Genomic DNA, 16,314 nt, shown 5'->3' with positions numbered 1-16,314 from the left:
ACAACCAGCTGGTTTTCTTCCTGAAAATCTGAAATTTTTATGTCAGGTTTTTAAAACATTAGATGCCTTACAACACATACCAAAAATTTAAAATTTTACTGTTGATAATGGTCAAATGAGTTATGAAGCAAACCGGTTAAAGAAAACCTGTAATACCAAATAGCGAAAGAATATTAAGAATATGGTAATAATTTGGAGCCCACAGAGAAATAAATCTATCGACAGATAAAAAAAAAATTGGTAACAATACATTTGAATTTGTCTCTAAATCAGCGTTCTGAATTTGAATCCGCCATGTTAAGTTTGAACAAGAAAAAATGTCACTAATGCAATATCTATATCAAAAAATCAAAAATGTTGCCAAATACAAAAGTAATTAATAGTTTGAAAGCACAAAAAAAAAAAAAAAAAAAGAAAAAAATCCCAAACTTTCAAATTCAAGAAAACACATCAAAATCGTCACAACAAAGTGACCAATATTGGATAAAAGTGATAAACCTAAACGTCGGCCGAAACCGACAATAAAAAGTAATACCAACCTCCTATTGGTCAACTCTGACAGTAGTTATCTTTGACAATAACATACGAAAAAAAAAAAATCAGGCATCTAGAATGACATAAAAATTTCGGAATTATCAATAGTGCGAGCACAAAAATTAAATTGAGTATGGCAGTTAAAAACATAGAGCTATTCACTCAGTGAGAAACAGCATTTCAAAGATAGGAAATGGAAGTGATTGATAAATTGCCATTACCCATCCGTTCCCACTTGATACAAAACATACTATATCGATTTTAATCCTAATTTCAGCTCATGTTTATTTGTCATGTTAGAAAGACTGCTGAAGGCATACATGAAAGATTTCCTCTAGTTTTATCTACTGATCGATAGACTTACTACTGAAATAATAAGCAGTACAGAGAACTGTGATATGCTAGATTCTACGCTTCCAAAAGTCAAAAAAATCATGAAGCCAAGAAATTCCTTTAAAAAAGCTTGTTCAGAGAATGAATTAACTGTATGTTATCACAGCACTCTACACCGTAAACTCAACAATGAAATATCAAAGGAAGAAAAGCGAATAATGAAGTGAATTACTATGTAAGGAGCATTTTGAGAAAGAATAGCAGAAACATTCAACAAAAGGTTTACGAGGAAACAGGGAAAGGAACAAAATTTCGAAAGATAAGAAATTTTTTTTTTTTTTTTTTAAAAAAAAGTTACTTTAAAGCTTACAAATAGATGACATGGGAAAACAAACGCTAAATTACGATTAATATCAGAAAAAAATTTCTTTTCTCTTTCTTTTTTCATTTTTGTAAGCGAAACGATAAAAATCGCTACAAATCAGCATTCTAGTCAAAAAAGACAATCGAAAGTTACAAAACAGCTAAATATACACGAAGTTAATTCCAAATGAGGTAGTAAACTGATATCAAAATGATAAGTGCTCCTAAATACACGATAATACTTCCTATTCTATGTATTTATCAATTGTATTTGTATTTCACAAAGAACTAAAAGAACTATATAAATTTCATTCCTAATTTGTTATATTTTATTTATACTTTCTTATAGCCTCTTCCACAATCTTAGCGATTAAAACATAAGACATATTAGAAATTCAGGCCAAACCCTATTGTAATATTTCTTGGTTATGGTAGTAAATAGTAAACATGTTTTCATTAATCTGTGAGAAAATTTTAGTTTTCTGGTATTTCTGGATTTTATAGTAATTCCAGTAACAAATCACTTGATTATTCAAAGATAAGTTTAACCACAGTTTTTTTAATCATATAAATTGTTTTCCTTACTGTACGCCTTTAAAATCTATATGAGAAGAAAGTTATTTTGCTTAAAAGGAAATGAATATTTTTAAACCCTACACTGAAGGGGAAATCAACAGCAATAAAAAGAAGCAAAACATATGCGCTTAATCGTATAATTTGAAGGCTTGCTCACTGAAAACTGAAAGAACGACAGATTAAGCAAATTAACCCGCTTATAAAAGACAGGGAAGAATTAAAATATAACAGAGTAGCCTGCAGTAAATTATTTCTAATTATCAGATATAAAACAATTTTTCTTAGAATAATCTCAAAAACATAGAAAATACCAAAAATTACTCCACGTCATTATCATTAAACTCAGATATCAATTACATAGATTCTCAAAGCAAAGTTGCAAATAGCAATTGTTGACCAAGAGTGCATGAAACACTAATAAAGGTCAATTTAAGATAGTTGATATGCTGAAAAAAAAAAAAAACAGTTCTTTTTAGATGCAGGCTAAAACTGCTATTTGCTACAAATGCCTTTATTCCGAATTATTATAGAGAAATTGTATTAAGGCCTACAAGAATGGAAAAGACCTCGTCGTCCACCAGGATCGGTTAGCAACGGTTCACCGTAATTTGATTTATAGTCTACATACTCCTGTAAAATTTGCATAAAAGGTGCGAAAAATCAGTTAATTATTGCTGCTTGCATGTCTAGTATCACGTCCAATCTTATAAAGTGCACTTCAAGCCTGTCTCATGGAAAAAGCGCTGAATGTACCTGGTAACTCATTAAAACTTTGTCAGACTGAAATCTGACAACATTCACTTTCATTCGTGTTTCCTCCGAAATGTGCCCACGATAACCGCCTTTTCGCATCAAATTATCTATCGTTTCCGTGTGATCCCAACCTGAAAAATATTAATTTTTTTTTTTCAAGCAAATTATAAATGAAATACATATCGAATTCAATAAACTTTCGAACCAAGGAAGAACAAAGAACCTTGTTCACTAGCAACTTCTGGGAGATATACAGCATCACGATAATGATGATTGTCTTGAAACTCAATCCTGAAAATCAGTTTTTCTGCATTGATTTTCAGACAAACAGATGAACAAGCCAGTCTATGAACTTAAAAAATCAGAACAAATTAAAGCAAACGGGAAAATAAATATGACATCACATTTTTTTCACACATTCCTGGCAACCTTATGCAACTCTCTTGTTAAGGAAATCAAAACAAAACAGAACATTCTACATCACCATAATCTAATCACACTTCTAACAGTATCGAATCAAAAAGCTACAAACCTGATCCCATGTATGCCAACAACCCAGTCTCGATAATCTCGAGCTTTTTCAAAATTAATTAGGATGCTCACAGTACAATGCAACTGGTCAACTTCATGCAGAGTGATAGGATCAAAACGTGAATCTTTGAAGGCACTGAAAAAAGCAGAGTCAATCACGAAAAACAAAAAACCCGGATGTAATTTGAGCAGAACATCTTAGAAAAAAAAATCTGAAAGAATTATAAAAAGAATTATAGGAGTGGTTAATGCACTTTTAGCTCCTGTTTCAGTTTTGGTAGAAAAAACTTTCTTGATTTGTAAGTTTTATGATATTTTTTGTTTATTTAAACAGTTAATTTTTCCCTCAGAATAACTCTGCAGTCCTAAATATTATGAATAGAACAAAACTCATCTGTCATCATCTCAAGAGCTATCAGAACACTGTGAAAATGTTCTTTTTAATTTTAAAAACTATATTATAACTCAAAAAGCAGAGACCGAAGATAGTGCGGCAAATCGCTACTGTGTACCATCAAAACCTCTGCTTCACCGATTGCAGAAATATTTTCCAAAGACGAAACACAGGAATGAATTAAAAACATCATTCCAACCAGGAAAAAAAAAAAAAAAAAAAAAAAAAAAAAAAAACGAGAAAACAGTACGTAAATGAAACAGCGTAACGAACAGTAACGGCATGTTTTGACTTGGAATCGAACAAGTGTGATTCGTTTACCTAGGTCCCAAGCAAAAATGGGTTTAGCTTGGTGGAACCTAGATTCTGAGCACGTTTCTTTGCTTACCAAAAGCGCCATCTAGAGTAAATTTTACAGTATTGTCGCATAAAAAAATGCTCGTATAGAAAATAGTTTTCAGGCACAGAGCATTAAATTAGCACTACTGCCCATAAAGAACTACAAATGACATAACTATACTGACGGATAGAGCAAAGTAGCACCAAAGCACTTGCCCGACAATGGAACTGAAAGATTTGATTTTTTAGTAATCTGTACTACAGGTTGAAATTATCTCTTAAATCGTAACGATCCATTGGAGATTTGCACGTTCTAACAGCACTTCTTCCCCAACCCTCTTCCTTCATTCTCTCTTCACACAGCGTTCAGAAATTTAAAAATATAACCATAACGAAATAAATGATTTTGGGCGGTAAGTGCAATCCTTCAATCCGCTTATGTGATCTTTTGGGCATGCGGAAGTAATTTACTGCACAACTATCAAAAACTTCAACCACAAATTCAAAGACCTCATTAAATATGGTATCAATAGCTACTTTATTCAAGTAGTACATAATCAATATTCTGTGATTCACGAAATTACGCAGTACCTAGAATGATTCTTCCAAGAGATAGAAACTGAAGGTATAACATAATACAATGCCATTTGTTTCAAAATAAGAACTCTCAGATGACGTGATGTGAAAAATCAAATCAAGAACCGAAAGGATAATTTAAAGATGACACTATATCTATGCAATCTACACGTTTAAATAGATGTTATGCATATGATATTTTAAACAGATGTGTTCTGAGTTTTCAAGCGACAATTCACACTGTTTTCAGAGCAATTCTTCTGATAATTGAGTATTTAATAGAGAAAGCTTAACACTATTTAGCATATTAACTCATAATAAAATCTGAGAATAAAAGAATAAATGAAACCTTATAATAGCATATTCATGTAGACCTTTATGCAACACAAGATTAGTAAACGTCCCAATGCAACCACGTAAACGCCGATCATATCCCTTCTTCCAGGTTACAAACAGCGGGCTAGAATTCAAATTAAATGCAACTAAAAACAAAATTATTTTAAAATATGTGTTTTCATGAATAGCGAAAAATTTCTCCAATTCCGCAGAAAAACTATATAAAAACTTACATCTTAAAAATCTAACAAAGAAAACTTACTATTTATCGTTTGGAATTGTTGGAGGTATTTTAGGAGTTTGATGATTGCGTAGGGCGGCATAGAGTACATCGAAACAATATGCTGTCATGTGGAGTGATGCAATACGACCGCTTATATGACATGGCTAAATCATTTCATAATTATTTCATAAATATAAATGAATAAACGATCAAAAGAAAAACTCAACTATACAACAATCTGAATTGAAAAATTTCGGGTACTCACAAACTGTTGCCTTAAAAAAAGAAAAAACATTTATACATTTAAATGCACTCCATTTTAAAGGAAATGCGTCCTTTAGCTCTCACAGATATTTACCATTCCCATCATGTGCAATTAGTGACAGTTTAAAGCTGATCTAAAAAAATGAATGGAATACAGACAGCTGATGCAGCTAATTCCAAAACTTCTTGACATAGTGCTTGCAGTTTTCTATATGCAAACATGATAGCTTAAGTAAAACTTCTGCATATCAATCAGTGATAACAGGTCAACTTTTTTTTTTTTTTTTTAAACCACATTTTAAGATTTTTCATTCTAACGTTCTCATTTCACTTATTAAGTTGAAAACGAATATCATGGTAAGAATTCGAAAAAATCTGGGCATTCAAAGCCACACTGATTAAACAGGAAGAATGAGAATAAACTTCTAATTTTTGAAGTATTGTTTTTGGAGAGTAACGATAATGTGACAAAACACAGCAAAAGTGAGCCATTATCAGCATAAAAAAAGGTATGCTTTACCTTCTTTTCTAACTGATACGTAGTGGTAGTGACAGTAACAGTGGAGCGCAACACTGGATGCTGGTGCAATCGGCGCGTTATGTGGTAGTGCTCTCGATGGCGCTTTTTCAAATTTGCTTTTGCTGCTCTCCTTTGTGAGTTACGCGTTAGGGCCAGAAATACAAAAATATCAAACTTGTTTCCTGATGGTGAATTTCTTTTTTTCCAAGTCATTGCACTTCTTTGAAATTGCATTTCAATTATCGGGAAAAGGTGAAAAAACAAACATTAAATGATATCAAATAACATAAAAGATCTGGTTAATATGATTTAGTTTTTCAACTTTTCCCTAGAAAAATTTTCCTAAATTTGGGAAAATTTTCTGCGCAATTATTTTTACTTCATTAAAGCGGTACCGTAGATCTCTTCAGTGGACAGAGTTAGAGAGCAGCAATAGCCACAACATCACCAACACTATGCTATAGGCATAATCTGAACTAAATGGATCATGCAATTAATTCACATGTACGTAATTTCATTGTACAGATTTGCAGTGCGTCATATTTTTTTTTATTTCCGCGCGCTAACAAAATGGGTCATATATATTTACCATATCAGCAAGTCTGTTCGAACAGGTGCTTGTAAGAATCTGACGTAAGAAAAGAAAAACCGATCAGTGCAAATAGAAAAAAAAACATGCTGCAAAAAATATGGCACAACTTGAATGTAGCCAGATAACATATTTTAATTCAAAAGCGTGTAAAAGTAAAAGAAAAGAAGCTTCAGTGATGAAAATATCTATTGTTAGTCCAAAATTATACATTTATCAACTGAGGATTAACAGGCAACAAAATTGATATTACGAAGGAACAGTGATTTATAATTTAGCAATATCATGCAGATCAAGATCATAACCAATTTCTTAACAGAATACAAACGTTTAATTTCTAGCATCCACAACTATTCTCGTAAAGCCGAATAATGAGGTAATGGGTAGAGATGAACCTGTGCACCTAATGAAGAAGCTTAACATGTCACATGCATTTGAGATCACTTGAGATAATATCGAACGTATTTCACATATATGCATTCGTTCGTAACATCGCGATAATTATCATTCGCAAACACACTGCGATAAAAGAAGTACTGTACCAAATATGACAGTGCATAAATATTTCACAAAGAAACCATTTAGGTAATTTTACTTGCATGTATGCTTATTATAGTACTTATTTTGTGAACCGATTTTATACAAATATTTGTTTTTGCTATTTGTAGCATAAAAAATTGCTGTCTTTGTTTCAGTTCACTGTCTTACTTTATAAGGTAAGGCAAGCAGTCAACAGTGCAACCATTCCTGCAACTAGCAATTTATGGAGAGAAAGTTAAAAATGGGAAAAAAAAAATCAAAGTTTTGTGGGCGTTACAAATAGCAATTCACAAACTAAGTAAGTATTAATCATGAATGCAAGTAAAATATGGTCTAAAAGGAACTGCCGTGATTAAATACAATACCTAAAATTTATCCCATCAAATCATAGGACATGCTTTGCACATGTATAGCTTGGATATTTCCAATTATGATCTAATCCAACAACTTTCACATGCACCTTATACCTTGTAGTGGTATTTTGTATTAATTTCTTTTCCTTTTAATAACACGCAAAAACGGTAATCTTTAAATGCATGCAAACAACATTTAGTACCACATATAAACTGCACATGAGGAAAACTAAAATAGAATAATTTCATAAGAACTGTTTGCACGTGCTTGAACGAAAAATGTAGAAGCAAGATATGTTCAATTTTTATCGTAATGCGTCTAAATTTCACTTTACCAATTTCACCAACTATTAGGGACTTGGCAGAACGTCATCAAGAGGCGTCATATTTAAATAAAAGAAAGAACATTTCTTTAATGAAAAGAAATAAAAAAACATACAATGTTGCAAGAACTGAGGTCGGTACTGGTACTGCTCATGCTTGATGTACTGCTGTGGCCGCTGCTCAACGATGACATATCTTACAGTTACGACTGACGATGAAAATGGCGAAATCACGGCTGCAACTGCTCCTGCTAACTGCGTATCACTGCAGCAGCCCTGTTTTCTTGATAAACTCGCCTTTTTGACGGTACCCAAGTGCTCCTTACTTCCCGCCACCGTGCCTGCACTCCAGTAATCCGCGTTCTGGCTCGTTATTTTCTTTCTTGAATTGAAGAAAAACATTTACCACTGCAGTTATACTGTATGCACTGACCGGACGAACACATGCAACGCAGACATCAAAGGAAAAAGAATATAATCGCATGGGTTTTTAGAAACTGGTATCTTCAGAACTTTTAGAAATAGAATATGCATGTTACCTGATTTCATATTTCTCTCTAACACACTTCTCTTACAGCGAATAATGCCACTAGAACTAGGGTTTTTGACCAAACAAGTTTTTGTGGTTTTTTCTTTTTTTTCTGTCAAAGTTTTAACAAAAACACTCGAAATACAAATATGCATAGAATCTGGGAGTGTGTAAAACCCTCTTCCTGAATCCATATCGATTTAACATCCTGTTCAACTCAGAAATTGAACTTCAACGAATGATCTCTGTCTATGACCACAATGTCTTATGAAAATAGGAAAAATAAAAAATTATGAAAATTTTGTTGGCAAGTTTTTAGATCTATGAGAAATCTGAAAAGAATAGCAAAATGCATGAAAAGAATAAGATTTTTGCAGAGTAAGGGCAATGCCTGCCTATAATGTCAAAAAATACAAGACTTCATAAACTTCAATCTCACATTTGATATTGAGAACACTGGACTAATAGACATTTATTATAATCGAGGCAGAACTGAAGTAAGAAACAAGGAAGGATAAATTGGTCTTCTTGCAATTGAGAAATGTATTCTTGCGAGGGCTGCAAAACAAGAGAGTAGGAATTATCACTAAATACGATAAAAGACTTGAATCTGGATACTCAAAGAAAAAAATTGAAGAAACACTCTAAAAAATATTAGCACAGACTGCTTATCTCTGCTGCGTCGAATCAGTTCGCACTCTCCATGGATGGTAGGTGGAACATGAATATCACTATTCCTTTATTATATGTATTCTTTTAGAACTTCGTCGATAACACAAATATTCAGAATGAATCAATATTAATTGTTTGTATATAAAAAATATTTTCTACAATAAGTAAAGCATTAACCATTTCAGGCTGTCAAGTTACTAATCATTAAATATGTAAGTAGATTCTTCCCATTCCTGAAAGTAGCTGACCCTAAAAATCAAAAAAAAAAAGATTTTCGAAACATTATCGAAAACCACTAAATATACATATATATGTACCTGTGTCTGAAGTCCTCCAAAGAAAAACATTTCAGTTTCTATTTCCAATCAGGTTATATTACTACCATAAGGAAGAAGTTGAATACACAAACCTTCCAAGTCTGGTACTCATTAACAAATTATACATAGAGCTCCATCTTGCGGAGAGGATTCGTAAGACTGGAAGATATAGCTCTGCAGTTGTACTCTGTTCCATAGTATCTATTTAATAGTGGAACTCATACCGTACAATTACTGTTTACTTTATGGATAAATATTCTATTCCATTTAGAGACGTAACTCCGACAATGTGTAAAGTATCGGAAAAACGCTAGCTACGAGAAACAGTTTAACGTGACCACGTAGGGCACAACTGTAGTGATCACGCTTGACTCGCCAAAGTGAACACGCTGCAACCCCATAAGCTAATCACATCGCATCCACAAATTTAGTAGTCACTTCAACGAACCGTCAAAGAGTGATGCAGGGATCATTACGAAACTAATTATGTCCTACATACAGACCGAATACTTGTATGAGAAAAATTGAGGTGACAGGATATTCAGGAGGTACCTGTTGCCGGTAACGAGTCCTCTATGTATATGTTACGTATCCCTGTCATCCAATTCATTCATCAACACCTAATAATGATGAATACAGTTTCTCTTTACCAGATTTTCTTTTTGTGAACATCTCACCAATTTAATTTGCACTTTCTTGATTCATCAACAAATGTGAGCCTGCAAATTTGAGTCAATGCTAAAATGAATCAAAGGTAAAAAAAAATATATAATAGCTAATAGTAATATAAACATCACTGTTCCTTTTCATGCTTTTTTGCTTGAAATCAATAAAAGTACTGGTGAAGAACAATTAGCCAATATCCCTAAAACACTGTTCTCACTTTATATCACTCAACGTACTTCCTCTCGTCTCATCAGCAGTTAGCTCTTCAGATGAAGTACCATGATATCTAGAAATATCATTTACTAGTGTTCCTTTGTCGTATACCATAAAATAGATGTTATGATATGAGGAAAGTTGGTGTCAATTCGAAATCAGTGCTAGCGAGAAAAAGAATGAGCTTCGAGAGAGGGTTAGTGGGAGCAACCGAATCGACCATCCATCCGTTTCAATGCGCAACTAACTGAATGATGTGAACTTGCTGAGGGACAGTTCCGCTTAACGGATGGGTTATCTCATAGCAATTCCCCGAACTGAACAATCATTGCAGAGAGCGTGAATGCATCATCCATCACTCATTTCATTTATAGGGCAAGTAACAAGCAGTCAACACGAATGAATCACTCATTACACAGTTCAATTGGAGGCGAGAAGTAAGTTCCAGTATAACTCAGAAACAGACGAACCGAGAAGACTGAAATGACATTGCAGCTGAAACTGAAATTCTCCACCATCCGTTCATTCACAATACTGCAGTAATTTCAAATATTTTTGAATATGAATTTTGAATATCTATTTTTGAAACATCCCGGTTGATAGATGTATTGCGTAAAGTGCGTCTAGAGAATAATTCTCGACAACAATCAGGACAGTCTATAGAAAAGGGGAAAACATTAGTCTGCGATATTTGTGCATAATACTAAAATGGATGGAAAATGATATAAATCGATGATGGTGAGTTTCACAATGTTCAATAGAGCTACGGATGGTCCATACTTCCCTCATTTTGGGAAGAAGGAGGTTTGTGCTCTAATATCTACCGCTAAAAACAGTCAGTTGTAAACAACACATTGCTTATTATTCTTCAAACAGAATAAGAACTCCGTTAAGGCTCAGTGTGAACAGACACTACCCCAGTTTAGTAATGCTAGTATGATATAAGTTTTACCACCACCATCAGTGGTAGTAGTAGTAGTAGTAGTAGTAGTAGTAGTAGTAGTAGTAGTAGTAGTAGTAGTAGTAGTAGTAGTAGTAGTAGTAGTAGTAGTAGTAGTAGTAGTAGTAGTAGTAGTAGTAGTAGTAGTAGTAGTAGTAGTAGTAGTAGTAGTAGTAGTAGTAGTAGTAGTAGTAGTAGTAGTAGTAGTAGTAGTAGTAGTAGTAGTAGTAGTAGTAGTAGTAGTAGTAGTAGTAGTAGTAGTAGTAGTAGTAGTAGTAGTAGTAGTAGTAGTAGTAGTAGTATAGTAGTAGTAGTAGTAGTAGTAGTAGTAGTAGTAGTAGTAGTAGTAGTAGTATAGTAGTAGTAGTAGTAGTAGTAGTAGTAGTAGTAGTAGTAGTAGTAGTAGTAGTAGTAGTAGTAGTAGTAGTAGTAGTAGTAGTAGTAGTAGTAGTAAAAGAAAAAAAAAAAGTAGTAGTAGTAGTAGTAGTAGTAGTAGTAGTAGTATAAAGTAGTAGTAGTAGTAGTAGTAGTAGTAGTAGTAGTAGTAGTAGTAGTAGTAGTAGTAGTAGTAGTAGTAGTAGTAGTAGTAGTAGTAGTAGTAGTAGTAGTAGTATAGTAGTAGTAGTAGTAGTAGTAGTAGTAGTAGTAGTAGTAGTAGTAGTAGTAGTAGTAGTAGTAGTAGTAGTAGTAGTAGTAGTAGTAGTAGTAGTAGTAGTAGTAGTAGTAGTAGTAGTAGTAGTAGTAGTAGTAGTAGTAGTAGTAGTAGTAGTAGTAGTAGTAGTAGTAGTAGTAGTAGTAGTAGTAGTAGTAGTAGTAGTAGTAGTAGTAGTAGTAGTAGTAGTAGTAGTAGTAGTAGTAGTAGTAGTAGTAGTAGTAGAGAGGAGTAGGATCGGAATCGAAGGAGTAAGAGCGCTGAACAAATAACAGGAAATGATCCACATGCGCTCGTCATAGCAAGTAGTAATATCCTTGAGCTGTGCATTAGCAGAAACCCAGTTCCTTAGCTGTTTTGGACATGCACTTTTAAGCTTTTCAGCACAGGGTTTACATGACGGAGAGCTCTAATCCGATTTCTTTTTTGGTATCACTCGGATATGTGCACTTCAAAAATATACATCAGGGAAGGATAAATTGTTCCAAGTCATTCTTTATCCCATCAGTAGCAAAAGAATGACAAGGGACAAAAACTTGTGATTGTGTTTTTTAAAAGAGAATAACAAAATTCTGCAGTTATTACGAACAGGATATAAGCAACGTAACGCAATATTCCATTATACTACTCCTTCCATTGAGGAACAAATTCCAACTTATCTACTTTTAGAAACTCAAACTCAGATTCAAAAGTTGAAATTTCAATAGACTAATGACATCATTAACGACATATGACACTAGTTTACACTCCACAACTAGTCAACAAATGAACCATAAAAGCAGGAGACAGATTGCAAGTCTTTCCCATCGATGTTATTTCTATGAAACATGTGCGAATTGATGAAAATGTGGTGCATACATACACATTATATATACACACCTAAACAAACAAACATACAACCTGAACTCTGAAAATTTAATTAGAGATATATTTTGGCAAAATTCTGCGAAGAACTTGGAAATAAAAGATAAAAGATTACAGCGAGTGGAAGATTGACAAAATAAAAACGTTTATAGAAGATGCAATTCTAATGCAATTCTAAATAGTATCTATTAAACAATATTTCCGATATTCTTCTAGCTCTTCTGGATAAGACCAGAAAATTTTCGCTACCCAACTCTAACATACATATATGAATTTTTTCATAGAATACAAAATCAAATTTATTGATTGTTGATGGTCTTATGCAATCTTAAAAAGTTGTTTTTTGAATTAGTGAAGGATCAAGTGTGTGTAGAAACAAGTCGTTGTTGAAATCGAACTAATGAAGGAGTACTATGGAATTATCTATTTCCGATAAGAGTTTTATTTTGAATATGTAAACAAACTTACAGATGCATCTGGCTGCTTTACACTGCGACATTGATCGGTAATGAATACAAATGTTTATCGAATGAAAGCCAGTGCAAACGTTCCCACTCATTATGGTAGTTTAATCAATATGAAATAATAATTTGTTTCAAATTTCGAGTAAGATATCTGTACTTGAAAGTGAAAGAGTTGTTGCATCTATCTCATCCATCTTTTCATTTTCTGTCTTCCGAAATAAGCAAATAAAAGATAGAGAGGAAAATAAAATATGAAATACTATCAGTTGCAAAATAACGAAATACATCAACATTTCGTATCCAAAAATACATATGTGACATTACAAAATCGATGGAAGAATACTTTTTCATGATATTTATCTACTATTAATTGGCGACGATGTGATATGAAATAATATTTTGAAAGAATCTATCATCATTTAATTATTATGAATCGACCAAGAAATTAAAAGGAGAGATATTTTTTGTTACAGTTCTTAAAATTTTGTGAAGATCATGCAGTCATATTCTTTTGTAACGTTTGCAAGAAATACAATCATTTCTTGTACACTATCAAAAATTTTCTTTGGTCGTTGCCCTAAAGGATAGGTAAAAAAATCTCAGTTCTTAAGTAGCAACAATGAGACGATAATTTTGGTCACTTCGTCATTCTCTTCTTAATTTTTCCAAACACAAAACTTATAGCTTTCCAAATCTAGCATGAAATTATTTCTCTCAATTAAAATGCAGTTTAATGTCCCTCGAACGCTTTTAGAAAGAAAATTAAAAACTTCAGGAATTAAATCAAAAAAATATTGATGCTGTAATTATTCAATTAATTTTGAACTAATCCGAAACCGCAACTTCATAATAATCAACTAGAATATAACCCAACATGATTTTTTGTATCTGAAAATCTTGGGTAATGCTATTGTGTTCTATCTTTAATGCTATTCATTTGTTCGTCTTTCGTAACTTAATTCAGAAATCTTCAGGATTTCAAATTTTAGTTATATATCAATTTTTCAAGTTTCATGGGAAGATTTTTCAGCAAACTTCCAATTAAATACATACCATGAAAATAACGCTTTTTTGAATACTTCGATGCAATGACTTTATTCAATTTCGTCAGTATTTATTCGAATCACGGTCACAGTGTACCTACTATTTTCACGATAGTGTCCCAATACAGGATGACCTTGCAGCTGCTCGACATCGCCCAGCACTCATTCTTACATTTTCACTGATTTTTGTACGGCACTTGTAAAAAGTAATCATAGAAAAATGTCCGGAACATGGACCGCAAGAATATCATTAATATCATTTCGACATTTGCACTATAAAAAGTAATCACGTGATCTTCTCATGCTACACCACCTGCGGAAATTTCTAAAGTATTCATTTTTGAATTACAACACTTCTAATCACATTTAGTACATTTAAGTCAGCTTCAGAAAATGTACTTCTGAATTATACAGATTATAAAAATGAATTTGTCAAATATTTCAAATTTCGCTTCATTAAAGAATCCAACTGCGCGATGTCCAATTATTTGTTTATAGTATTATCAAAGTAATAGGTTTAATGAAATTAAACTTATTCAAGTGAATTTTTCGACATCTTTTAAAATTTAATTACATTTTTTTCGCGAAATTCATCTTTTTTCTGACTATTACTGAAAAAATTTATTCTAATGTTTTTATTATTCAAACTACTCTTACATCATTTTGAAATTGGGAAATACTTCCAATAATGCTATCAGAAGTAGAACTGCTCAGTGTATATTTCTAATAACACGAATTCTACAAATATTTGTTTGTTGGTTATCTGATCAGAGGATGTAGACAGCACTACCGACACTACCACAATATATTGTCCATGAACTTATTTTACTGCTTGCCTCTCATAAACGGTTGCGATATGTATTAAAAAATTAGATCTCAAACTTTTCCTCTCAAATTTGTAAATCAGTGAGAGCATAATTCGAACTTTTAATGAGGGGAAGCATTCAAAGTATGATCACTTTGTCCAAATATTGTTTATCATTTTATTATGCTTATGCTTCAAGCTTAGTAACAAATCAAACTCTATAACAGAAGGTTTTTAGTGCCAAATGTTTCGTTACAGCAAAAGTAATTGAACAATAATTGGAGTGTTGGAATCCTTTTGAAATGATTTATTATTATTTATTCATTGCCGCTACTACTGAATAGGTAGTAATTTGCCTCATTGAAATCCTTTTGCTCATATTTAATTTCATAAGACGACAGCTGTAAAAAAGAGGAAATAACTAAATTAGCTTCTTCCGAAAATTTTGTCCGACCCGAAAAAGCCAATTCATTTTGCATTGCTTAATTCATTTTGAAATCCTGTTCTTCTGCAAAATCTGGGAAATCAACGTCAATGTTATTTTCAGATTAACATTGCAAATTTTGCCATATTATAAGTTAACGTTATTTGGAATTAAAATTAAATAAAGTTCAGCAAATTTCAGTTGATTTCGATAGGTTGATGTTTTTTTTTTCTCGCATTTTAAATATGCTTAGTTTTTCTTCTTTTTCTCTTTTTTAAAATATGGTTAGTTTTTCTTTTGCTGTATTTTAAAGAGAAACCTATAAACTAAAAGTGAACTAACTCTTTAAATTGTTCATTCTTTATTGAACGATAACCAGTACACTAGTATCATTATACACTCTTGTCGCTTTGTCGAAGCACTTCAGATATCGTAATGATATGATAATTAAAAAACCATTAAATTAGAAATCAATTTTTCCTTAATTTAACAATCAACTTCAAAAATAAGGCACGTCAAATGATCTAAGGAAGGGATAGAGCGCCTTAACATACTTCAATGTATAACAATTTTTCCTATACTGTGTTCTCCTATATATGTAGATTTACAATTTTATCAGCTAAGTAAATTTGCAATTCATTTTTGGATTTGAATTCATTTTTATCGCAAATTCTACCCAGTAAGGAAATCATTCCTCGGTGGAAGGAGCAAGGTGTCCGTATGTGTTGCAATCCAATTAATTGCATTAATTATAATTAATTACAAACCAATTGCAAACAAATTACGAACCGTTTGCAAACGTGTTTTATTTCATGTATTAAGAAAAAAAGTTTTCTGTGCTAATAACATTTCAGGATGCTAGCAAACAATCCAAATAAAGCAAGGTGGAGAAATCCGTGAAAAAAACGAGGTAGAGAATTTGAAAAAAAAAAGCTATGTAGAAGTACACAAAAGCAATTTTCGTTTTTTTTTTTTTTTTTTGAATGAGGTTTTGACTAAACATTTCTGGAAGATATTTTCATTGCACTGAGAATGACTCAGCAATTACTGCTTTTGTTTTCTCTGTTTTAAATCACTGCAGCCAGAATGATGGATAGATCATTTACTAAAAATTATGTGTTCGTCAGAATAAAGTTCATTAGAACAGAATAAAAAAATAAATTCACTAAAATAAGGTT

General features: G+C 32.4%; 2 protein-coding genes across 2 annotated transcripts; one reads left to right on the top strand and one right to left on the bottom strand.

Annotated features, from left to right (window-relative positions):
* Window positions 1-2,346: 2,346 nt before the first annotated feature.
* Bm5441 (Uncharacterized protein) lies at window positions 2,347-7,741 on the bottom strand (the record flags this gene model as incomplete). Its single annotated transcript, XM_043075327.1, has 7 exons — window positions 2,347-2,436; window positions 2,560-2,690; window positions 2,783-2,850; window positions 3,092-3,226; window positions 4,749-4,859; window positions 4,998-5,122; window positions 7,664-7,741. The coding sequence occupies 7 exons, from the start codon at window positions 7,739-7,741 to the stop codon at window positions 2,347-2,349; spliced, it is 738 nt and encodes a 245-aa protein (XP_042931261.1).
* A 2,953-nt stretch (window positions 7,742-10,694) lies between these two features.
* Window positions 10,695-11,771, top strand: Bm18037 (Uncharacterized protein; the record flags this gene model as incomplete). The annotated part of the gene is made up of 3 exons (XM_043075326.1): window positions 10,695-10,748; window positions 10,880-11,188; window positions 11,496-11,771. The coding sequence occupies 3 exons, from the start codon at window positions 10,695-10,697 to the stop codon at window positions 11,769-11,771; spliced, it is 639 nt and encodes a 212-aa protein (XP_042931260.1).
* Between the last annotated feature and the right edge of the window lie 4,543 nt (window positions 11,772-16,314).

Source organism: Brugia malayi (assembly GCF_000002995.4).
Source record: "Brugia malayi strain FR3 genome assembly, contig: Bm_v4_ChrX_scaffold_001, whole genome shotgun sequence".
NCBI lineage: Eukaryota > Metazoa > Nematoda > Chromadorea > Rhabditida > Onchocercidae > Brugia > Brugia malayi.
This window is presented reverse-complemented; position numbering and strand designations above follow the sequence as displayed.